The 26,257-nt window shown below is 43.4% G+C and overlaps 2 protein-coding genes across 2 annotated transcripts; one reads left to right on the forward strand and one right to left on the reverse strand.

Moving 5' to 3' along the window:
* Positions 1 to 301: 301 nt before the first annotated feature.
* On the reverse strand, positions 302 to 11,038 carry LOC121550746 (mevalonate kinase-like). Its single transcript, XM_041863106.2, has 7 exons — positions 10,986 to 11,038; positions 7,663 to 7,766; positions 7,247 to 7,292; positions 6,694 to 6,784; positions 4,943 to 5,062; positions 4,580 to 4,733; positions 302 to 1,298 (listed from the first exon to the last, which is right to left on the reverse strand). Exons 1-7 carry the CDS (start codon positions 11,036 to 11,038, stop codon positions 1,147 to 1,149), a joined length of 720 nt encoding a protein of 239 aa, XP_041719040.1. The 3' UTR covers positions 302 to 1,146.
* Positions 11,039 to 18,473: 7,435 nt separating this feature from the next.
* On the forward strand, positions 18,474 to 24,321 carry LOC121550409 (corrinoid adenosyltransferase). Its single transcript, XM_041862659.1, has 9 exons — positions 18,474 to 18,627; positions 18,991 to 19,055; positions 19,141 to 19,234; positions 19,322 to 19,379; positions 19,469 to 19,541; positions 19,646 to 19,743; positions 23,271 to 23,335; positions 23,450 to 23,509; positions 23,607 to 24,321. Exons 1-9 carry the CDS (start codon positions 18,521 to 18,523, stop codon positions 23,689 to 23,691), a joined length of 705 nt encoding a protein of 234 aa, XP_041718593.1. The 5' UTR covers positions 18,474 to 18,520; the 3' UTR covers positions 23,692 to 24,321.
* Positions 24,322 to 26,257: the final 1,936 nt, after the last annotated feature.

The following is a 26,257-nucleotide window of genomic DNA, read 5'->3' on the forward strand; positions in this document are numbered from 1 at the left end:
ATTTTCAAGTTCATACTCATCTCTTGGAAAGGAGAGCTTGAGGAGCTGTCTTCAAAAGATGGTCTCTCACCACCAAAAATATGGAGGAATTACATTTTCGCTTTGGACCTTGAGAAAACAATTACCTGCTATGCTTCTTGAGAAAGTGGTTTCCATTTTTATTCTATGAATTCACTATAACTAGTCTTGGATGGAGGCCAAGTGTGCAATAGCTCACTTAAAATAGTGCAATAGCTCCTTCGAGATAATACACACATCACTTATATGTGACACAGAAAATGATGCACAGTTTATTTTCAGTTTTAAAAGGATTGTTTAACAAGTAATGCATCTGCTTTGGCATTGTATTGACACCTGAAGCAAACACTGAATGACAATCTCTTCGCTCTGATTCGCTCAGTCTGTTATGAGAGGTTAGTCAATTCTTACATTTTGCTGCCATCTATAGGACAAATGGCTCACAGCACCCTAATTTGAAATGACGAACAAGAAGTCAACCAAGGTATTGATATTCAAAAACAAGGGTATCTCCCAAACGGAAGAAAAAAAACAGGCGACCAACTTTGAGTTTGATGCACTGCAAATATTAAAAACAAAAACACACTAGAGTCAAGGTCGGTCGCCTGTCTTTTTTCGATGCGGTTTTGACTTATTTTTTAATACTAGTTGTTCCTGCCAAAACCAGCACCTAGACACAATGCTATGCACTGGGTTTATCTTGCTTTTTTGTAACATCTTCTTTTGAAGTTTCATGATAAGCTCATGCTAAACCTAAAACAGTTTAAATCCACATTTGTAAACAATCATTTCTGAAAACTAGAAAACCACTTATTTCAAAGGGAGGTGTGATCACCTGTCTAGTGCCCCTACAATCTTAGTTCCATGACCTCATGAAATGGCAGAAAAAGAAATGATGAGTGGTTGATTAGCAATTGTCCTCCCCTGAAACAAAGAGTCTGTCTTGACGGTTGGTCGTTAGAGAAGCGCTATTAGCATTTACACATGTCCCATACTGTATTGTGTTGTAGCCAACTCTTCTATTGGTCGTTGTCAGGCTTTATCAATAGAAGACTTGGTAGGGCAGAGTCATGGAGCAAAGTGCCACCTGTTCACCCATAGGAAGGACACACCCATGGCCAGTGGGTCTCAGTAACGTGCTAAAACCTCCAGGACCTCCTCTTTCACAGCGAGGGGAGAGTGCTGCTGCACGCCTGCTGCACCGATACTGGTCTCCCAGCAGTCATAGCCACAGTCTCTCAAGTCCTGGATAGTGTCCTGGACCACCAAGCACTCCGTTTCTACCAGAAGAAATCACAAAGTAAAACAAACAAAACAATCACATACAGTGAGCTACATTCAAACACACAACTCCTCCGTTTTTACCCCTCCGTTCGTGCCTACTGTGCTAGAGGATTTGTTTACATCTGCTGAGGTTTTTACCTAATTCATCTCTGAGAATGACTACGTCTGCTACTCAAATGGCACCCTATACCCTGGACGCACCCTAGAGCTCTGTGCTGGGACACTTCCACTAGGAGGTGGAGGGTGAGAGTCTGATGGCCGCTGTGAGAGCAGCTCACAAAGCCCTCTCTAGCAAACAGCAGAAGGGCACACACCAGGGGTGCCAAATAATGGGACAAAACAAATAACTGGATTTAAAAATGTGTAAAACACAGGTTAGGGCTAAAACACTTAGGGTGTGAATGTGTCAAATAAGGGAGAGCGGAGAGCCTCTCCATGCAGCAAAGGAAATGTTTGCATGACCAGGGCTTTGAGAAACTGACTTTGGAGAAGGGCATTTAACCTGAACCGCCTCAGGATATCTGTGGTCATGTGTGGCTAATGCTGGGCTTCTAAAGTCTTAACAACTTGGACATGCCCACATCTCCCGATTTCCTTGTCCCAAATCTTTCATTCCATCCATCCTCAACCCCAGGACGTGGGTGCTCACATTACACAATGGTCCCCTAGTTGATCTTGCCCTACGTTTTTTGGTTGTCATACGAAAAAAATGCCGTCACGCAAACAGCGAGCTGCTTTATAAGTGTGCACATTATTATGTGCTGAAACGTCAAAAAGAGATATGGATAGATCTGCAAATGGTTGGGCAGACGTGGACAATTTTACTTATATTCTACAGAGGGAATTGGAGGTGAAAACGTTTAATGTTGAAAAGACAGCTGCATTCTCTCCACAGCTCCACCAATCTGTCATAATTATGGCTAACCCCCGTCTATTTCAAAAATGTCTCTTCTTAAAATATTATTTGAAACCTAACCACTGCTAACATTATGCCTAACCTTAACCCTCTAGAGTCTACGACCGGTCTAAGCCAGGGGAGCAGGGGTTCTAAGCTAACATATGGAATGTTTTAAGATGGTCATACCAAGGATCCTTTAGCCATTTGATTTTGAATTTTAAGATCCCTTAAGGTATCAAAAAAGTATCTAAAAAATGTTGGGGGATTAAACATTGAATTTGGCATTACTGCTATTAGCCAATAGAAACGCATTGAATAACAGATTCACTACATGGAACAACAGATAGTCCCCAAAAAAATCAAAAGGGAGTTTGTTCTGAAGTGTCTGTCCTATATCTGAAAGATCAAGAAACTATTATTATAATTTATTTTAGGCACTAAACTATCTCCATATATACTTCCATATTTTTTTTTAAAACTGGCACTGGGGGCCTTCAGATGAGTCTTGTGAGCATCCTAGGGAGAACACCATTGTGTTCGTGAGAGTCTCAGCTTTCCACAGAGGGGTCATATTAGTGTGTATCCCAAACCGTTCGGAAGCTACAGACAGAAGTTGGCAGAAGAGCCTGTACCAACTTCAGACGAGTCTTGTGAGGCTTGTGGGGTTCTAGAGCAAAACAGAGAACATCGTGTTCCTAATAGTTTCCAGGCCAAACCCTTCGGACGCTACAGACGTTTTCGTGAGAAGACCGATTTTCGGGATGACTCATGGTCTGAGACAAACACCACTCTAGCTCTGCCACCTTTCACCGCAGATGCGGAAGGGCGATATCCGCGGATATGGTGGATTGAGACGCAGCCCATGCACATATCTCTAGCTTAAACAGATGGATTTTAATGGGGATTAAAAATTAAAAATTAAAAATATTTCATTGTAGCCCAAGGGTTAAATGAAGACAAAAAATATAAAAATAAAAATGTACAGAAATGTTTACAATATAGACAATTTTGACTGTGGCTGTGGTAACTAGTGACAACCTGCATGTTGTTGCTTTCCTCTTAGCCATCATTGTTTTGGTCTCACATGCTGAGTGCTCATTGGCTATTAGAAGTAGTCCTTGTCTAATCGCGTCGTAGCACTGCTCATACTACAGGATGCACAACAACATTTCGGACATGTCAGAAAATTATCGGGACAGAAAAGCCATCATCGGTGAGTCCTTGATCCGCTCAAACTACGCAAGTCCCAACGTACTGATCCTAGTCCAAGTTCATAGGATTTCACCCTGATCATGAAAATTCGCATGGGATGGCAACAACTTGGCAAATTTGTGGTGAAATCGTGTAGTGTATGCCCGGCATAAGTTGGGAAGAGCGTGGCACTAGCAATGCCATGGTTGTGTGGGTTCAATTCCCGTAGGTGTCAAATATACAAAACAATTTATGCTCTCACTGTCTGTACTGTGTACAGTAAGTCGCTTTGGATGAAAGCATCTGCAAAATAGCACATACTGTATTATTAGTAATAGTAGTATTTATTTAGCTGAAGAGCCAACTGTAAGCTAAAGTACATCTCTGTGGAGAAAAAAACATTACAATGCTCATCAGCAAAGAAATGATAAATATTTAGCACGTCACCAGACAGTGGTGGATTTGAACAAGGCAGGAGGATAGCAGGTTACTTTGCTGCATGCTCGTCCCTGCTCTACCTCAAATCAAAGCCTTTCAGCCCAAAGCTGATCTGAGAGCACTGGGGAGGGAAAACAGACACTTGAGTAAACTTTTTGGAAAACAGCTTCAAACCACAAAAATGTGCAACACTTGCTTGCTAGTACAACAAAGCATATCAACATCAGTTGGGGATATATTTAGGAGATCTTTAGCTGATTTAAAATTCAATGTGTTACAGGCTGCAGGCATAAACAAAGAAGGCAGGGGATTCAGACAGGTTCTCTGCCTGTTTTGTTTTTGTGGAAGATAGTGACAAACAGGATCCTCTTGTCGTACTGAAATAGCCCCACTTCTCTATGCCGTGGGTTTGACACTACAGAGATGAGGATGACTATGGTAGAGATTTCCAAGCAGGAAAGAACCCCCCCCCCATCTTTTGGCTCTCCGTCCAATCAATACAATGGAGCCAAATCTACTGAAGTTTCGCCATACAATCAGCATGCAGAAGTCATTTCACAGATCTCGCACTTTTAAAAGGTCACACGATTCATTACAAATAGAAATGGCAACTGGGCCGTCAGCAACTCTCTAACCCAAAATGAAGGTGAGGACCAAAGATGATGGCGATGCGTGTAACAATAAATAGGGCATCCCCACTTGACTACTGTAAGCCAGATAGGGAGGTAAGTAGATAGTGAGCTACATTACCTGGTCTAAGCAGGGTGATGCCACAGCCCCCTCCGCCGGCACCAGTCAGCTTGCTGTGTAGCCCTCTTGCCAGGGTGACCCGGCACAGGGTGTCCAGGGCCGGGTGTCCTACACCCATCACGTTCAGGTGGTGCTGGTTGATGTCAATGAGTTCCTACAGGAGACAAAATAGCAGCTGTAGTTTTTATTGTTTCATGAAAATACTATTTTGTTCTATATTATGTATTTTCATGCAGCTGTAGTCTTTACCATGTGTAAAGAGGAAGGGAATCATTCCTACACTGTGTCACACTGATAGTGTGTCTGCACCACCAGAACAAACTGTCCATAGGCAACATGTGTGCATGTGTTTCCATACCGTACCTCCAGGACATTGTAGTGCTCGGGTGTGGGGGTGTCGCTGGCCATCTCTGATAAGGTCTGCTCGCAGGTGCAGGAGACTGCATTCACAGATTCCAGTACAGGTTTTATAATAGAGGGAAACTGGGGGGAGAACAGCAAATAAACATAGAATTAATACTTTTGACAAATAATTGGGAATTCAATGTAAAGGAATTTAACAACACTAAATATACTAAAGGAAGTCAACAGTGCAGACTAAAGCAGCAAATGTCCATATCATCTCATCTAGTGATCATATTCATTAAAACAGTCTGTAGATACTGTACAGCAGCGGCACAATAAGCCAGTCACTCAGTGCTGAGTGAAAACATTGCTCTTCCCCCCCCCAATCCTAACACTGCCAGTAACACCACCTATGTCGATCTAACAGTACTGCACCCCTTTAGATTTGAACAAAACCTTCCAAACATGTTTGCCCATGGTAGAAGTGGTGAGAAAGTGACTTTATGAACCTGAATGCCAAAACATTCAGGAGATTGTTCACCAGTTTTGCATACCCCACCTTACCATGAGACATCCATGTCTTTATCACTGAAAAGATAAACGGTTGAGTTTGATAGCATTTGAAAGCTTACAAAAAGGGTTGTGAAATAATTTTAGAATTTCTAGATATTTTTTTAAATAAAAAATGTATGTGTGTTGTCATCAGTTGAGACACAGCATTCTCTTGAATACAAGGGGGGTGTCATTTCAGTCATAAAAACAGAATTCATAGAATGGACCTATTTCCATTTCAATTACTACCAGAAAGATAGCCGCCAGTCCACCCACCGTCGAATGTCAACTTGAATGGGAAAGTCTATTCTATAATCTATATTTCTATGATTTCAATAGGTTTCCAGTGGAAGATTGACAGTTAATTTTAAAACAATGGATATTCCCACTCGAGTCGACATTCTCTGATGTATGGACCTCCAACCATCTTTGTGGTACCATTTGAAAGTAGACATTTAAATTGTATTGACTTTTTTGTTAATTAAAATCAGTCAAAACATGACACCCACGCTGTATTCAAGAGCATGCTGTCTCAACCAATGGTGGACACATCCCAAACACCTCTGATGATGTAAAATTGTGTTTAAGCTACAACAGATATGAACATGAAAAAAAATCACGTTTTTAGATAATTGATTTTAAAAAGGTACAAAAAAGACTTTTTACAAATATTTTTTGAAATAAATTATAAAATAGTTTGACAACCCTGTTTGTAAACTTTCAGATTATATCAAACTCAACCATTTCTCTTTTTCAGTGATGAACACATGGTAGGGTAGTTTACGCAAAATGGGTCAACTTTGAGCACCTCTAGCTCCTGAATGTTTGGGCATTCAGGTCCAACATGTCACTTTCTGACCACTTCTACCAGGGGCAAACATGTTTGGAAGGTTTTGTTCAAATCAAAAGGGGTGCAGTCAGAAAGTGATTGAAATGACATGGAATGACCCAAAGGCACTCAATGCCTTTCCCATACAAATGAAAGCACTGGCGATTACATTTACATTTGAGTAATTTAGCAGACGCTCTTATCCAGAGCGACTTACAGTTAGTGAGTGCATACATTTTTCATACTGGCCCCCCGTGGAAATCGAACCCACAACCCTGGCGTTGCAAGCGCCATGCTCTACCAACTGAGCAACACAGGGCCCTAATTACACTAATTACAGGGCTGGGGAGGTGAACACAGGGGAGACAAGATGGCAGCCATTTAGTACCTTGTTCATTTTGTCCTTCACTCCAGCAACAAGTACCTTGGTGCTGCGAGGGACCTTGGTGTTTGTGAGTAGGATCCTTAACATTGGGACCCTGCAAATGGGAAAATAAAAAAGGCAAGTTAGCAATATCATACCACATGGTGCACCTGTAATTGTTCAGGTGTTGTTATTGTTTCCCTCATATGAGTGGCAATAGTAGAGTGGAGTCCATAGAGAGCGAGCACTGCCTATCTTTTCCATTGATCACTTTTGTGACAGCAGGGGCAACGCCATGGAGGGCCGTCTTCATTCTAAAGTAGTCCATTTCAACTTCACTTGGGGATTTAATTCCACCTGCCGTGCTGGAATGTTCGCTCAAGTGTATAATTCATTGGCTGATCCCAGCCACTGACCTGGATGACATTCTGGGATCCCTTCCCAACCCCAGTAGACTACTTTAAAATGATGCCTGCTATCACAGTCTGTAAATCTGTCAATGTAAATTAGGCCCATTGAGCATATTCACTTGACTTAAATGGAAAGGGGATTTGTTAAGCTAAACACTGTTCAATACCTGCTTATGGGTGTTATCTTCCCAGAATGGTATCTCAATATGCCACCTAAAAGAGTCAAGGCAAAGTGAAAGAAATGGGCTTTAGATGAAAATAAAGAACACAAAAGAGCAAACATTTTCTGACCGCAGCCCTCGCAACACACAAAGGACTACTGCAGCACATTTCCCCTCTGTTTCCTGTAATATCCGCATAAATAACGTCTGCCTTCTCGCAGAGATCATTAAACAAGATAAATCCCAACAATACTGTGAGTTTTGCAGACAACAAATGTTGCCAGATTGTATCATATCATTCCATTGTATTGTCCACATACACAGTTGCATCATTCATAGCATCATACATCACAACACAAAGCTGTATGGTACTGTGGTGTCTGTGCTGTTGCGTGCACAAGGCAGAGGGATCCAGGTCTTACCCCATGTCCCCACAGCGTTGTCCACCCCTGACGGGTTCCCATGGATGATCCTCTCACCCTGAAACGCCCACCTGTCGATCAGCTCCATCTCCACCTCACCCCACCTGTTGAAACATAATGAAACATAATGAAATCAAGGAGAGATGATTACAATGAGGATTTACACTGGGCATTCAAGCCCTATCTGCATTGCCCTGCTGTCCCTCACTCTGTGCTTGTGATGAGCCCAGCCCCACCCATACTAACATGTGAGGACATCAGTAACAAAGTCCTAACTGATTTTCAGAATCCTCCAGTGGCGGCAGTACCCAATACATTTAGGATAAATCGGGATCTGAAAACTATCTAAATCTGTGAAGATGACTGTAAAACAATATGTAGGACCCACTGTACTAACACTAACTCAACATAATGGCAAGAATTCTGCTGGAAAAACATTGTACCATTTTTCATAACCCTAAAACTACAGATGAATTACTCATGCTGGGGAAACTGTGGCCAAACGGAAGCAAATCATTCACATTGTGGGCAGAATATATTAGGACATACAAGTTACTGTGAGAGAACCATGCATTGTCTGACTGTCTGGAAGGTGGAATAACATATCCCAGGACTCTGCTAGTGGTGCAAGTACTCTAAATAAACTACAGTGCATGCAGACTAAGACAAATTGTTCCAATAAACAACATTTACATTACATTTACGTCATTTAGCAGACGCTCTTATCCAGAGCGACTTACAAATTGGTGCATTCACCTTATGATAGCCAGTGGGACAACCACTTTACAAATGTTTTTTTTTTTATGTTTTTTTTTTTTTATTATAATTATATATATATATATTTTTATATATATATATTTTGTGGGGGTGGGGTGGGGGGGGGTAGAATGATTAGTTTTATACTATCCCAGGTATTCCTTAAAGAGGTAGGCTTTCAAGTGTCTCCAGGAAGGTGGTCAGTGACTCCGCTGTCCTGGCGTCGTGAGGGAGCTTGTTCCACCATTGGGGTGCCAGAGCAGTGAACAGTTTTGACTGGGCTGAGCGGGAACTGTGCTTCCGCAGAGGTAGGGGGACCAGCAGGCCAGAGGTGGAAGAACGCAATGTCCTCGTTTGGGTGTAGGGACTGATCAGAGCCTGAAGGTAAGGAGGTGCCGTTCCCCTCACAGCTCCATAGGCAAGCACCATGGTCTTGTAGCAGATGCGAGCTTCAACTGGAAGCCAGTGGAGTGTGCGGAGGAGTGGGGTGACGTGAGAGAACTTGGGAAGGTTGAACACCAGACGGGCTGCAGCGTTCTGGAGGAGTTGTAGGGGTTTAATGGCACAGGCAGGGAGCCCAGCCAACAGCGAGTTGCAGTAATCCAGACGGGAGATGACAAGTGCCTGGATTAGGACCTGTGCCGCTACCTGTGTAAGGTAGGGTCGTACTATGCGAATGTTGTAGAGCATGAACTTACAGGATCGGGTCACCGCTTTGATGTTAGCAGAGAACGACAGGGTGTTGTCCAGGGTCACGCCAAGGTTCTTTGCACTCTGGGAGGAGGACACAATGAAGTTGTCAACCGCGATGGCGAGATCATGGAGCGGGCAGTCCTTCCCTGAGAGGAAGAGCAGCTCCGTCTTGCCAAGGTTCAGCTTGAGGTGGTGATCCGACATCCACACTGATATGTCTGCTAGACATGCAGAGATGCGATTCGCCACCTGGTTATCAGAAGGGGGAAAGGAGAAGATTAATTGTGTGTCGTCTGCGTAGCAATGATAGGAGAGACCATGTGAGGATATGACAGAGCCAAGTGACTTGGTGTATAGAGAGAATAGGAGAGGGCCTAGAACTGAGCCCTGGGGGACACCAGTGGTGAGAGAACGTGGTGCGGCGACAGATTCTCGCCACGCCACCTGGTAGGAGCGACCTGTCAGGTAGGACGCAATCCAAGAGTGAGCCGCGCCGGAGATGCCCAACTCGGAGAGGGTGGAGAGGAGGATCTGATGGTTCACAGTATCAAAGGCAGCAAATAGGTCTAGAAGGATGAGAGCAGAGGAGAGAGAGTTAGCTTTAGCAGTGCGGAGAGCCTCCGTGACACAGAGAAGAGCAGTCTCAGTTGAATGACCAGTCTTGAAACCTGACTGGTTTGGATCAAGAAGGTCATTCTGTGAGAGATAGCAGGAGAGTTGGCTATAGACGGCACGCTCAAGAATTTTGGAGAGAAAAGAAAGAAGGGATACTGGTCTGTAGTTGTTGGAGGGATCGAATGTAGGTTTTTTGAGGAGGGGTGCAACTCTCGCTTCTTTGAAGATGGAAGGGACATAGCCAGCGGACAAGGATGAGTTGATGAGCGAGGTGAGGTAAGGGAAAAGGTCTCCGGAAATGGTCTGGAGAAGAGAGGAGGGGATAGGCTCAAGCGGGCAGGTTGTTGGGCGGCCGGCCGTCACAAGTCGCAAGATTTCATCTGGAGAGAGAGGGGAGAAAGAAGTCAAAGCATAGGGTAGGTCAGTGCGAGCAGGACCAGCGGTGTCATTTGACTTAATAAATGAGGATCTTCTTTTCAAAATTGACGAAGTCATTCACAGAGAGGGAGGAGGGAGGGGGAGGAGGAGGAGGATTCAGCAGGGAGGAGAAGGTGGCAAAGAGCTTCCTAGGGTTAGAGGCAGAGGCTTGACATTTAGAGTGGTAGAAAGTGGCTTTAGCAGCAGAAACGGAGGAAGAGAATGTAGAGAGGAGGGAGTGGAAAGATGACAGGTCAACAACAATTTAAATGTTGCAATGTTATTAGATCTAGTAGACAATTTGTTGTGAAGTCATTACCTGGCTGTGCTTTCCTGGTCATCTTAATCAAACTGGCCAAAGGACCTAGGCACAGCAGTCCTTCTCATTGTGAACGACTAGTGTGGTGTACATATGTGCATGGGTGTGATCTGAGTAGACTTGCTCCGCTGTCAATGTCCATGACAGTCAGGCTCCTTTTGGGCAGACAGGAAACGAGGATGCTCTAAACTAATTGTGGAGCTCCTCTCCCCAGGGACAAACACTTCCAGACTTGTTAAGGCTGCAGCGTTGGCCCAGTGCCAGCCTCTAATTAGCGGCTGTCCGTCCTGTCAGAGCCTGTCCACTCCTCTCTCAAACACGCTAGCCTAGCGCCGCCCACGTCAACCCCGATTAGGCCTACTCCTTAGCATCTGCCCAGCTCCCAGCTGCCCAAGTCTTCCTCACTAGCATGGGGTCTGTCATGTTCATTAGGGCATTAGAGATTTGGTTCTTGGGTGCCAAGATTAGTATTACCCTATGTTAACACTCCTATATAATTCCCTCTATCAATTTTCAATCTTACCCTGACCCAGCAAAGACGGAGAGGTAGATGTAGAGGAAGGCTAAGATGGCCATGCTGCAAGTATCCAAGGTTCCATTTGATACACCAACAAAGTCTTGCAGCCTCCTGACAAGCTCAGCATCAAGCTCATTCACATTCGTCAGCTCTGCTGTAAGCAGAATTACAAAAATAGACAACATTACCATAGAAGAATAAATCAAAGAAAACAAACACAATTATATTTTGAGCTGTTGTTTTACAACTTTGCCAATAGTTTTGGGGTTCAAGTCCAGTTCAGGCTCTCTCCCAAATTCCCTACATTGTTGTCAGAAGTGGAATGGAGCTGCTGGGAGGCCATTATGTGCCATAGCACGGACACAAGGATAGCACTTTCCAAGGGGTAGTGTAGCAAACTTAGTACAACAAGCCTCTTGGTGTAATGGCTAAGGTGTTGGACTGACAGTCACAGAGACCAGGGTTCAAATCCCACACGGGCTATCCTTCAAATTCACTACAGTACATTTCAATCCTCCAGCCAGAGAGGAAGCAGCTGCTTCAACTCGGTCACATCCCAGCTGAGGAAAGTGTTGATGTTGGGGAGATTGATGCAGACTTTACTGGTGGATGTGGCTTGCAACCGTAGGTATGTGCACAGGTTCAAACTCACAGCCAGAGCCCCCTAGCAGGGGTTGGAGAAAACAGACCTCTGAATTATTGTTGTCGTTACAGTCAAATCAATTTCATTTCAACAACCAATCTTCTTTCAGTGCAAACATAGAATAGAATGTCTGTGTCAGTACTGGGGGTCATATGATGAACAACTCTCATGAATACATGAGTGCATAAAGATGTTGTATTAGCCTGGGGGCAATTCCACAGTAACAAAATTGTGCTCAGACTCAGGTTGTTCACTTAAAATGTAACCTATGCTAAATAAAAACCATTGTTTTCTAAGTTTAACAAACCATACAAATCTATGCACAATGACTACTTTCAACAATTTACACTGAACATTTTACAAAAGCACATTTACTAGAAGAACTGCGCAGATGCAACTTTTGGTAACAGAATTTCAGTCAAATCTCCCTCCGTTTTTTGTGACAATTTTACAAAAACTCTTAAATATCTGCTCCGAATTAAGATTCAAATATGTCTGCAGAAAGAATTGGGTGTCACCTATGATATGACACCTTGACTTAGAAAAAAAACTATTTCGGTTATTGAACTACAATAAGTGAACTGGATTTTCACCCGGTAACAGAATTGCGGTAAAGAATTTCATCATGGGTCCCTGATCTGTACTACACAGAAATGAATAATTATGGATATGAAAGTCATGCTCTTCATGGGGATGTATCCTAAATAGGTACACAAAGGCAGAAATATGCAATATCCATATTTTGCATATTTGGGTATTAGTTTAATGAGTTCTGCCACCAAACATGACCAAATGTGGTTGGTAAGGACAAAATCTGAACCAATCATAGACGTCTATATGGTTCACAAGTTTGGACAGCACAGTATAGATCAGTACAGTAGAGTAGTAAAGTACAGTATAGTGTACTCAACTCTAGTGGGCTCTACTGTGTACTAGGGTTGTGACGTTTAAACGAAATTTGGATCGTTAACGTTTAGAGAAAATCCCTAACCGATCGTTTTTGTTTTTTCACAAAATTAAAATCACAGTGCAGTTATCACAAACCTACCACTAACAGGTCCCGATCATCATCATAAAGGGAAAAATACAAATTAAACAAATACCTAATGCAACAATGCTGTAACGTTAGAAGATATGTATCTTTCAAATTATTTGCCACGGATAGTCGGTAACATTTGGAAAAATGGCAGAGTGAGACACTGAAACGACAGCAGCGAAGTCCTGTATGGGAATACTTTAAGAAGTGAAATGAGAAGGTGGTGAAATCTGTAAACGTTACGAGGTGAAATTGAGCTACAGTGGTAGTACCAATGCAATGCTGAAAGGGAGTCAACGTGTCTACCAACCCGTTGCTGGCAGCAGTGCAATAAGGGACGAGAAAAGAGTGAGAAAATCACAGCGCTGATTACAGAAATTATTGCTATTGATATGCAGACATTGTCAATGGTAGAGGATGACGGCTTCAAAGCCCTACTGGCATATCTAGAACCAGACTACAAGATGCCGAAAAAACGTGCCGGCCCGGATGGGGAAATTGTACAATGATTGCTCAGCAAGTACAAAGCGAGAGCTCTCAAACACCGTACGTGGCGTTAACAACAGATTGAACACGCTGTCTATGAACACGCTGTCATGCATCATTGCAACGAGACATCACATAGTCCCATGTACTGAGAACATGGAGGAGAGACACACAGCAGGAAACCTAAAACGGCATTAACTACCATATTTGCTGAGTGGGTGGGAGACAGCAGTAAGAGTGCAGTCTGGTAGGTAGCCAGGACTTCGGTAGATTGAACTGCATTGCCACCTAGCGGTCATTCAAATCAAATCAAATTTTATTGGCCACATGCGCCGAATACAACAGGTGCAGACATTACAGTGAAATGCTTACTTACAGCCCTTAACCAACAGTGCATTTATTTTTATATAAAAAAGTACAATAAAACAACAACAAAAAAGTGTTGAGAAAAAAAGAGCAGAAGTAAAATAAAATAACAGTAGGGAGGCTATATATACAGGGGGGTACCGGTGCAGAGTCAATGTGCGGGGGCACCGGCTAGTTGAGGTAGTTGAAGTAATATGTACATGTGGGTAGAGTTAAAGTGACTATGCATAAATAATAACAGAGTAGCAGCAGTGTAAAAAGATGGGGTGGGGGGTGGGGGTGGAAGGGCAGTGCAAATAGTCTGGGTAGCCATGATTAGCTGTTCAGGAGTCTTATGGCTTGGGGGTAGAAGCTGTTGAGAAGTCTTTTGGACCTAGACTTGGCACTCCGGTACTGCTTGCCACAGTCTATGACTAGGGTGGCTGGAGTCTTTGACAATTTTGAGGGCCTTCCTCTGACACCGCCTGGTATAGAGGTCCTGGATGGCAGGAAGCTTGGCCCCAGTGATCTACTGGGCCGTACGCACTACCCTCTGTAGTGCCTTGCAGTCGGAGGCCGAGCAGTTTCCATACCAGGCGGTGATGCAACCAGTCAGGATGCTCTCGATGGTGCAGCTGTAGAATTTCTTGAGAATCTGAGGACACATGCCAAATATTTTCAGTCTCCTGAGGGGGAATAGGCTTTGTCGTGCCCTCTTAACGACTGTCTTGGTGTGTTTGGACCATGATAGTTCGTTGGTGATGTGGACGCCAAGGAACTTGAAGCTCTCAACCTGTTCCACTACAGCCCCGTCAATTAGAATTTTTTTCTCCCCTGTAGTCCACAATCATCTCCTTTGTCTTGGTCACGTTGAGGGAGAGGTTGTTATCCTGGCACCACACGGCCAGGTCTCTGACCTCCTCCCTATAGGCTGTCTCATCGTTGTTGGTGATCAGGCCTACCACTGTTGTGTTGTCGGCAAACTTAATGATGGTGTTGGAGTCGTGCCTGGCCATGCAGTCATGGGTGAACAGGGAGTACAGGAGGGGACTGAGCACGCACCCCTGAGGGGCCCCCGTGTTGAGGATCAGTGTGGCAGATGTGTTGTTACCTACCCTTACCACCTGGGGGCGGCCCGTCAGGAAGTCCAGGATCCAGTTGCAGAGGGAGGTGTTAGTCCCAGGATCCTTAGATTAGTGATGAGCTTTGAGGGCACTATGGTGTTGAATTCTGAGCTGTAGTCAATTAATAGCATTCTCACGTAGGTGTTCCTCTTGTCCAGGTGGGAAAGGGCAGTGTGGAGTGCAATAGAGATTGCATCATCTGTGGATCTGTTGAGGCGGTATGCAAATTGGAGTGGGTCTAGGGTTTCTGGGATAATGGTGTTGATGTGAGCCATGACCAGCCTTTCAAAGCACTTCATGGCAACAGACGTCAGTGCTACGGGTCGGTAGTCATTTAGGCAGGTTATTTTAGTGTCCTTGGGCACGGGGACTATGGTAGTCTGCTTGAAACATGTTGGTATTACAGACTCAGTCAGGGATATGTTGAAAATGTCAGTGAAGACACTTGCCAGTTGGTCAGCACATGCTCGGAGTACACGTCCTGGTAATCCGTCTGGCCCTGCGGCCTTGAGAATGTTGACCTGCTTAAAAGTCTTACTCACATTGGCAGGACCATATCTGAATTCATGTCATTTTATGATTTTTCTTATGGTTTAAACTATTTAAAAAATGGATGTTTAAACATTAAGAAAAATGGTACACTTGTCACATCCCTACCACAGATTGAACAATGAGACAGATATTTCACTGGGATGTATAAATGTGAAGCATCCGCTTGGCGTTTCCACTCACTAACAAATATGGTAGTGAGAGGAAGCCCACTGGCGGGCAGGGGGAGAAGATGAAACGAGATGGATTTTGTCCGACATTCTGCACATTTTCTTATCGATTAAACATTTGCTCTCAATACAGTTCTGTTCACAAAACTAGAATATGTTATGAACAGAGTGCACTAAGTTTTGTAGAATTTACCCTTTGCAAAAGTTGTAAAAACTCGCGCTGTGTAGATGGAGTGCAAAGGCTAATTAGGTTATTGCACATGTGCACTTCACTATGTACTGTACTGAACTTTATTGTACAGGACTATACTCTACTTTTCTTTACTGTAGTCTACTGTGCTCTACTGTACTTTTCTTTACTGTACTGTCAGGATACCAGAATTTTGACTTCGATACCAGGTTAAGGTTTAGTATCACGACACTCGATAAAAAAACGATACCAAGGCAAAAAAAATAACGCAAATTAGCCAAAGTCACAGAATGGCACTTGTAGCTCAGTTGGTAGAGCATGGTGCTTGCAACGCCAGGGTTGTGGGTTTGTATTCCCACGGGGGGCCAGTATGAAAAATGTATGCACTCACTAAACTGTAAGTCGCTCTGGATAAGAGCGTCTGCTAAATGACTTAAATGGAAATGTAATCCAGACAGAAATTCAGCTACTGCTCTGGCAATTGTTGGGCATCTTTTGAGTTCATTATTATTATAATTTTTCTGAGAAAGCCATGTATGCATTAGTGAATTGTTTTTAACAAACTACATAACAACACAATAGTCATCATTTATACTGAACAAAAATAAAACGCAACATGCAACAACTTAATTGATTTTACTGAGTTACAGTTCATATGAGGAAATCAGTAAATGTAAATAAATTCATTAGATCCTAATCTATTGATTTCACAAATGGGAATACAGATATGCATCTTTTAGTCACAGACGGAGATGGAATTAAATTGACGAAATTTAAAGTTAAAGGAGAAGGATAGGCTACAACGACCATGAACCAACAGGTAGGCTGCTAGTTAATATTCTGAATGGAGTTGTTATTTGTAACTCTAGAATTAGAAAGTGAATGCACTGCAGCCTCGGTTAGCCTACCTAGCTAACTTCTCCCGGTTTGATGCAGTCGAGACAGATACTACGTAATCATACGATGAAAAATAATCTAGCTATGGTAGCGATTAGTCTACTATAGCGCGAGTCAGCTTGGTTGGTTGCTGTCTCATCTCTCGCTTTTTCCTCCCCGTGTCACTCGCTCACAGTACGGCCCCTCCCTGCCTGCTAGAGCGGCACCTCTTTCCCTCCTCTCGCGCTCTATCTGCTCCCGTTAATTAAAAACAATTATTTTCTGCTGCTTCCCTCATTCGGATCAGATCGGACCGGGTCTGGATCCGACCAGGTCTATACAGAATGGGTCTAGTTGTCCTCGGGTCCGTTCGGAACGGGTCTCTATATTAAATGTATTTATTTATGCATATCGGCTATGGGTGGGAAAGCCCCAGGTCCATTTTGGAACGGATCCAACTTAGAATTGTGATGAGTCATATATCTGGGGAAGGGTATACAACAATTTCTAGAGTGTTGAACATTTCCAAGAGCACAGTGGTCTGCATCATTGGGAAATTGAAAAAATATGTCACTACCCAGACTCTGCCTAGAGCTGGCCATCCGACCAAACTGAACCGGGCAAGAAGGACCTTGGTCAGGTAGGTGACCAAGAACCCAATGAACACTGACAAAACTACAGAGTTCCATGGCTGAGATGGGAGAATCTGACTGAAGGACAACAGTCTCTACAGCACTTCACCAATCTGGGATTTAGGGGAGAGTGGTCAGCCAGAAGCCACTCCTGAGAAAAAGCCACATGACAGCACGCCTGGAGTTTACAAAAAGGTATGTGAAAGACAGAGCATAAGGTAAAATATTCTGGTCTGATGAGACAAAACTCTTTGTAACTCTTTGGCCTGAATGCAAAGCCCATCTAACGCCATCCCTACTGTAAAGCATGGTGGGGGCAGCATCATGCTATGGGGATGCTTTTCAGTGGTATGGACTGGGAGGATAGAGGGAACAATGTCTGGAGCCAAATACAGACAAATCCTTGATGAGAAACTGCTTCTGAGTGCAAACGACCTTAGCCTGGGGCAAATATGTACATTCCAACAGGGCAATGACCCCAAGCATACAGCCAAAGCAACGCTGGAATGGCTTCAGAACAAGAATGTTTAAGTCCTTGAGTGGCCCAGCCAAAGCCCAGACTTGAATTCCACTGAAAATCTGTGGAAAGACTTCAAGATTGCGGTTCACCGCCGCTCCCCATCTATCTTAACAGAGCTTGAGAAAATGTGCAAGGAAGAATGGGAGAAAATCCCCATATCCAGATGTGCAAAGCTGATACAGACATGCTCAAGACGACTCAAAGCTGTAATCGCCGCCAAAGGTGCTTCTAGAAAGAATTGACTCAGGGGTGTGACTACTTATGTAAATGATATTTCTGTAATTCATTCTCAATAAATTTGCACAAATGTCTAAACATGTTTTCACTTTGTCATTTTGGGGTATTGTGTGTAGATGGGTGAGAAATTATATTGAATCCATTTTGAATTCAGGCTGTAACACAACAAAGTGTGGAATAAGGCAGGCCCTAGCTAGGTGGTCCACTGATGATACTGTAACTAGAGCTCAAACGTTACTGTTGCCATGCACGAAAGCGTGTTCTCCGTGGAGGATAGCTTTCACAGGTGCAGACATTATACATTCCTTGATTTGCATTCTGATAGCAAGCTAGCTTCCAGTTAATTCGCCAGGAGAACGTTCTGTAGCTATTATTATTAATACCTCAAACACTCCGAATGATGAGGGGTCGTCTATACAAAATCCCAATGTATTTTTAAAAGGGATAAAACGTCATTATGAAGCTGTCGCCACTTAAATAGCTAGCAACCATAATAAACTTGGAAACATCATGCCACAGTTAACTGTCAACACAACGCACGCAGCCAGCGGGCCATATCTCTGCTTCATGTCCAATCAGCGCTAGAGGTGAGACGTACAGATATTTTGCTAGCCAATCAACATCCTACTCTCTCCTTCGTGCCATTGGTCGTGCGATAAGATGTCCAACCCACTCACATACGGATACCGCCGATAAACAAGAGGCACAACGCGCGTTTTTATTTTACGTAAACATGGCTTCAATGATTACCAAACCATCTCACCTACGTTATATCCTAGCAAGGACTGGCAAATGTTTAGCTGTGAATTGGACAAAGACATCATTTGGATCAGAAAGAAGGTAGCTGTATGGACCTTGCTTCTTATACTAATATGATATCTTGTTTGGTTGGTAGCTAGCTAGCGATGTGTCACAGTTATTTGACACACAGCTAGCTAATTAGCTACACATCAGTGGAGCCATTACAATGAGTCAGTCCTCCAATAGCTCCTCCCATCAGCCTCCTCTGCTTCACATGTAGTACTAGTCACACAGGTAGTGGAAGAGAATGGGATGAATAAGAAACACACCTGAAATTATTGTAGATGACAGCTAGCTATGCTAGCCAATAATGTTGCCTACAGACAGACAGCTGGAATTATCTTGCCTGCAGTGATAGCCAAGCTAGCATAAAGCTCTTGATTATCTTTTTCTCCTGGAAAGTTATGCCTCCAAAACTGATGGAGAAAGCAGGATCCCCAAAATATACACCAAAACTGGTGATAAAGGTGAATATGCAAGCAAGTCATTGCACATCATATGGTCATTTCAACGAAGAACGCTTTGCTTATCATCTTCCTGTCATTGCCAAAGGTTTCTCTAGCACTTACACTGGAGAGAGAAGACCCAAGGAAGATCATGTGTTTGAAGCATTGGGAACAACAGATGAATTGTCATCAGCAATAGGGTAATGTGATGTCCATTCCATCTATTAGGTATAATGCTTTGTTTCCCCTGACTGAATTTATTAACTGTCTTGTGTTGTCTTCTACAGCTTGGCCAGAGAGTTTTGTATCGACAAAGGCCATACATTCACAGATCAGCTAGACAAGGTCTGAGTTTGAACTTTTTCATTTCATTTTGGGAGAGTAATGATAAACATGTTATCTTTTACTCAATGTTTACCCTTCTGATCCCACAGATTCAGTGTGTATTACAAGATGTGGGATCCAACATTGCCACACCTCGGTCATCTGCAAGAGAAATTCATATTAGTAAATGGCTTTCTGTAAATCATTTTGAAGAATCATTCCACACAGCTTACCCCAGTCAGTGGTCTTCTCATTCTCCTTATACTCTCTCTCACTCTTGCCAACAGAGAAAACAAAGTTCAGTTCCCAACCAGTGGCAGACCTGGAAATCTGGATTGATGAGTTCACAGAGAAGCTACCACCACTGACAAACTTCATATTACCTGTAAGCACTCACCCACTGGATGAACCTTTTAGAAAACTGAACTTTTATTTATAATGTGATGTGGAATTTTGAGAAAGGCTTACAGTTTCATATTCCAAATACATGAGCTAACAATACTTTCAAGGTAAAACAGCATGAGGCAGATGAGGTACTGTAATTGTATATGTGAATCCATGTGTAAAGCAACTCAATGCATGTGTATGGACTTGTACTACAGTGCATTCGGAAAGTATTCAGACCCCTTGACTTTTTCCACATTGTTACGTTACAGCCTTATTCTAAAATGGATTAAATTATTATTTTCCCTCATCAATCTACACGCAAAACCCCATAATGACAAAGCAAAAACAGTTTTTTAGAAATTTTGGCAAATGTATAAAAAACTAAAGATGGAAATAACACATTTACATAAGTATTCAGACCCTTTACTCAGTACTTTGTTGAAGCACCTTTGGCAGCGATTACAGCCTTGAGTCTTCTTTGGTATGACACAAAGCTTGGCACACCTGTATTTGGGGAGTTTCTCCCATTCTTCTTTGCAGATCCTCTCAAGCTCATCTGTCAGGTTGGATGGGGAGCGTCGCTGCGCAACTATTTTCAGGTCTCTCCAAAGATGTTAGCTAGGGTTCAAGTCTGGGCTCTGGCTGGGCCACTCAAGGACATTCAGAGACTTGTCCCGAAGCCAGTCCTGCGTTGTCTTGGTTGTGTGCTTAGGGTCGTTGTCCTGTTGCAATGTGAACCTTCGCCCCAGTCTGAGGTCCTGAGCGCTCTGGAGTAGGTTTTCATCAAGTGGTCCTCTGTAGCTCAGCTGGTAGAGCACGGCGCTTGTAACGCCAAGGTAGTGGGTTCGATCCCCGGGACCACCCATACACAAAAATGTATGCACGCATGACTGTAAGTCGCTTTGGATAAAAGCGTCTGCTAAATGGCATATTATATATATTATATATATATATATATTATTATATATATATCAAGGATTACTCTGTACTTTGCTCCGTTCATCTGTCCCTCTCCTGACTAGTCTTCCAGTCCGTGCCACTGAAAAACATCCCCACAGCATGATGCTGCCACCACCATGCTTCACCGTAGGGATGATGCCAGGTTTCCTCCAGACGTGACGCTTGGCATTCAGGCCAAAGAGTTAAATCTTGGTTTCATCAGACCAGATAATCTTGTTTCTCATGGTCTGAGTCCTTTAGGTGTCTTTTGGCAAACTCCAAGCGGGCTGTCATGTGCCTTTTACTGAGGAGTGGCTTCCGTCTGGCCACACTACCATAAAGGCCTGATTGGTGGCATGCTGCAGAGATGGTTGTCCTTCTGGAAGGTTCTTCCATCTCCACAGAGGAACTCTGGAGCTCTGTCAGAGTGACCATTGGGTTCTTGGTCACCTCCCTGACCAAGGCCCTTCTCCCCCGATTGCTCAGTTTGGCCTGGCGGCCAGCTTTGAGACGCACTGTCAACTGTGGGACCTTATATACAGTGGGGAGAACAAGTATTTGATACACTGCCGATTTTGCAGGTTTTCCTACTTACAAAGCATGTAGAGGTCTGTAATTTTTGTCATAGGTACACTTCAACTGTGAGAGACGGAATCTAAAACAAAAATCCAGAAAATCACATTGTATGATTTTTAAGTAATTCATTTGCATTTTATTACATGACATAAGTATTTGATCACCTACCAACCAGTAAGAATTCCGGCTCTCACAGACCTGTTAGTTTTTCTTTTAGAAGCCCTCCTGTTCTCCACTCATTACCTGTATTAACTGCACCTGTTTGAACTCGTTACCTGTATAAAAGACACCTGTCCACACACTCAATCAAACAGACTCCAACCTCTCCACAATGGCCAAGACCAGAGAGCTGTGTAAGGACATCAGGGATAAAATTGTAGACCTGCACAAGGCTGGGATGGGCTACAGGACAATAGGCAAGCAGCTTGGTGAGAAGGCAACAACTGTTGGAGCAATTATTAGAAAATGGAAGAAGTTCAAGATGACGGTCAATCACCCTCGGTCTGGGGCTCCATGCAAGATCTCACCTCGTGGGGCATCAATGATCATGAGGAAGGTGAGGGATCAGCCCAGAACTACACGGCAGGACCTTGTCAATGACCTGAAGAGAGCTGGGACCACAGTCTCAAAGAAAACCATTAGTAACACACTACGCCGTCATGGATTAAAATCCTGCAGCGCACGCAAGGTCCCCCTGCTCAAGCCAGCACATGTCCAGGCCCGTCTGAAGTTTGCCAATGACCATCTGGATGATCCAGAGGAGGAATGGGAGAAGGTCATGTGGTCTGATGAGACAAAAATATAGCTTTTTGGTCTAAACTCCACTCGCCGTGTTTGGAGGAAGAAGAAGGATGAGTACAACCCCAAGAACACCATCCCAACCGTGAAGCATGGAGGTGGAAACATCATTCTTTGGGGATGCTTTTCTGCAAAGGGGACAGGACGACTGCACCGTATTGAGGGGAGGATGGATGGGGCCATGTATCGCGAGATCTTGGCCAACAACCTCCTTCCCTCAGTAAGAGCATTGAAGATGGGTCGTGGCTTGGTCTTCCAGCATGACAACGACCCGAAACACACAGCCAGGGCAACTAAGGAGTGGCTCCGTAAGAAGCATCTCAAGGTCCTGGAGTGGCCTAGCCAGTCTCCAGACCTGAACCCAATAGAAAATCTTTGGAGGGAGCTGAAAGTCCGTATTGTCCAGCGACAACCCCGAAACCTGAAGGATCTGGAGAAGGTCTGTATGGAGGAGTGGGCCAAAATCCCTGCTGCAGTGTGTGCAAACCTGGTCAAGACCTACAGGAAACATATGATCTCTGTAATTGCAAACAAAGGTTTCTGTACCAAATATTAAGTTCTGCTTTTCTGATGTATCAAATAGTTATGTCATGCAATAAAATGCAAATTAATTACTTAAAAATCATACAATGTGATTTTCTGGATTTTTGTTTTAGATTCCGTCTCTCACAGTTGAAGAGTACCTATAATAAAAATGACAGACCTCTACATGCTTTGTAAGTAGGAAAACCTGCAAAATCGGCAGTGTATCAAATACTTGTTCTCCCCACTGTAGACAGGTGTGTGCCTTTCCAAATCATGTTCAATCAATTGGGTTTACCACAGGTGGACTCCAATCAAGTTGTAGAAACATCTCAAGGATGATCAATGGAAACAGGATGCACCTGAGCTCAATTTCGAGTCTCATAGCAAAGGGTCTCAACACTTATGTAAATAAGGTATTTGTTTTTTGATTTTAATACATTTGCAAACATTTTGAAAAACTGTTTTTTGCTTTGTCATTATGGAGTATTGTGTATAGATGGATGAGGGAAACAATTTAATCAATTATAGAATAAGGCTGCAACGTAACAAAATGTGGAAAAAGCCAAGGGGTCTGAATACTTTCCGAATGCACTGTATGTAGTGGTGTTATTTATAAGGTCCCTTTGTGGGTGAAGACATTGTCTATGCATATTGGTTTTATCTTAACTTCTCTGTCTGGTTACATAGTCTGGAGGAAAGAGCAGTGCGGCCCTCCACATAGCACGGACAGTGTGTCGCCGAGCAGAACGCAGGTCAGTTCCAACTAATCATAAGGTTGTTTAGACCCACCACGGTAAAACATTGTGATCCTGAACATAGCCACAGAAACAGCCATATTAGCCATAACACTTGTCTTATGTTTCCAGCGTTTCCCCTATTGTACGGTCAGGTGAGGCCGATCCTGATGTTGCCAAATATTTGAACAGGTATGTTCCTTGTATAAATGTGCAGATGTATTATCATGCGTTTTTTAGAAAGTAGTGTACTCTTGCTGATAAACATTTACCTCACGTCTTCCCATAGATTGAGCGACTACCTGTTCACAGTGGCCAGGTACACAGCCATGAAAGAAGGCAACGAGGAGACAATCTACAAAAGACCTGAGTGACACACGTCTACACATGAAAGAACAAACCGGGGACCTTTGTGGAACAACCTTTGTTCGGCTTCCAGGTTGAATTAATCAGTCATCGGCATTGGTTTATGTGAAAGACAGTTCAATGGATCCAAGTTTAAATACTGTATCTCATGATGGAACTTTTCCTAGATTTCACATAAAGACTCGAATCCAAGTTCGACTTTGCTGGAGGCAAAATCTAAACGTGCTGACACTTTACTTTTAATGTCATGAGGAAAAAAGTACCTGTGGTACACTTTTTAAATTGATGCAACAACCATTTTTTAACAGGATAATAGAATGGTAATAATAGAATTAACTTTCTTTTTGTAATGAAGCGCACAAGTTATAATCCTGTATTGTGTATATGAAGCACACATTGTACATTGGTGTACTTAATGGCACAGGTTGTATCACACGAAGCTTTCAATACGATTTCTTTATCAAGTATTCCAGAGAGAACTGGGTGACTAGCTTTTATCTATCACCCAGCGTCAGAAAGGACACATTTCTAATGAAAACTTTAGATGAGACTCCATATTGAATGATAATAAACCTATATATTTGTAGAAATGCTATGATCTGATGCTGCAGTAAATAAATAAAAATGTCAGCACGTTACCACATTGTTCTACATCTCAAACGTAAAGTGCTGAATGTCATATTGAAGACCTATCACAGCTGGTTCTCAGAACTGTATTGTAGGTTCAGATGTCATTTCACACAGGGCTTTCCAACATCGCTTCGTACAGCTCAGCCCAGTCCGGCTCAGTATTGTGAAAAGGGCGCCGTCTTCCAATTCACACCCGGTCACAGTATCTGGCACCAGCCCTGGCTCTTCTGGGAAATGCTACTGGCCCAGGTCATAAGAGACAGATTGTGGTCCTCATATGGCAGGTAACACAGGTAGGTGACACACTCGATGCACATGCTTCCGAGCAGGCATGATTTCCTGTGTGAGAAGGTATCAAAGCTATTGCGCCCATGGTAGGAACTCATTCTACTGGCACCTGTCAAGTGGAGTTAAAAAAGATGGAGGATTATTGCACTTAACCCTCATTTGCTCCAGGGTCACTGTACTACTATGGCTGACCCTGTAAAACACATTTCACTGCACCTATCCGGTGTATGTGACAATACAATATATATTTTCTATTATATATTTATTAATGTACTATGGTGCTGCTTACCAGACCTTATTATGGAAGTCCAGGGTTGTCCAATAAGATATTTGTTTTCTGCTGCAAAAACGTTTTGCCTTACTGAACATGACCCATGTCTCCGCACTGAGAAGAGATGAAGACCCGAGGCAGCGATCTGACCCAGACTGTTCTAGAACCTACCTACGCCCCGAAAAGGCAGGACCACCATCAGGCTCTGCAGGACCCTGTCATTGGAGCAGCGTATAGTATGTGTATAATCAGTGCCTTTTCTAGGAACAAGCGGCCGATAGCAAGACGGCAATCTAGCAAGACGGCAATATTTTATTAATGTAGTGTTTCCCCTCTAGAAAGCTATGACCTGGAATTGTTTATTTACGTATGTCTTTAGAAGAAAATAAAAATCTACCCATATGATCTAGTACACAAAATAACAAAACATATACAAATATGATTTTTAAAAATGTGAATGAATAAGCCTTTCATATTTTATAATAATACACCACATGACCAAAAGTATTATTGACACCTGCTCGTCGAACATCTCATTCCAAAATCATGGGCATTAATATGGAGTTGGTCCCCCCTTTGCTGCTATAACAGCCTCCACTTTTCTGGGAAGGATTTCCACTAGATGTTGGAACATTGCTGCGGTGACTTGCTTCCATTCAGCCACAAGAGCATTAGTGAGGTCGGGCACTGATGTTGGGCGATTAGGCCTGGCTCGCAGTCGGAATTCCAATTCATCCCAAAGGTGTTAGATCGGGTTGAGGTCAGGGCTCCGTACAGGCCAGTCAAGTTCTTCCACACCGATCTCGACAAACCACTTCTGTATGGACCTCGCTTTGTGCACGGGGGTATTGTCATGCTGAAACATGAAAGGGCCTTCCCCAAACTGTTGCCACAAAGTTGGAAGCACAGAATTGTGTAGAATGTCATTCATTGTATGCTGTAGCATTAAGATTTCTCTTCACTGGAACTAAGGGTACTAGTCCGAACCATGAAAAACAGTCCCAGACCATTACTCCTCCACCAAACTCTACAGTTGGCACTATGCATTCGGGCAGGTAGCGTTCTCCTGACATCCGCCAAACCCAGATTAGTCCGTTGGACTGCCAGATGGTGAAGCGTCATTCATCACTCCAGAGAACGCGTTTCCACTGCTCCAGAGTCCAATGGCAGCGAGCTTTACACCACTCCAGCCGACACTTGGCAATGCGCATGGTGATCTTAGGCTTGTGTGCGGCTGCTCGGCCATGGAAACCCATTTCCTGAAGCTCCCGATGAACAGTTATTGTGCTGACGTTGCTCGGTAGTGAGTGTTGCAACGGAGGACAGACGATTTTTACGCGCTAAAGCACTCGTCCGTCCCGTTCTTTGAGCTTGTGTGGCCTACC

The sequence above is a fragment of the Coregonus clupeaformis genome, chromosome 18 (genome assembly GCF_020615455.1).
Source record: "Coregonus clupeaformis isolate EN_2021a chromosome 18, ASM2061545v1, whole genome shotgun sequence".
Classification (NCBI taxonomy): domain Eukaryota; kingdom Metazoa; phylum Chordata; class Actinopteri; order Salmoniformes; family Salmonidae; genus Coregonus; species Coregonus clupeaformis.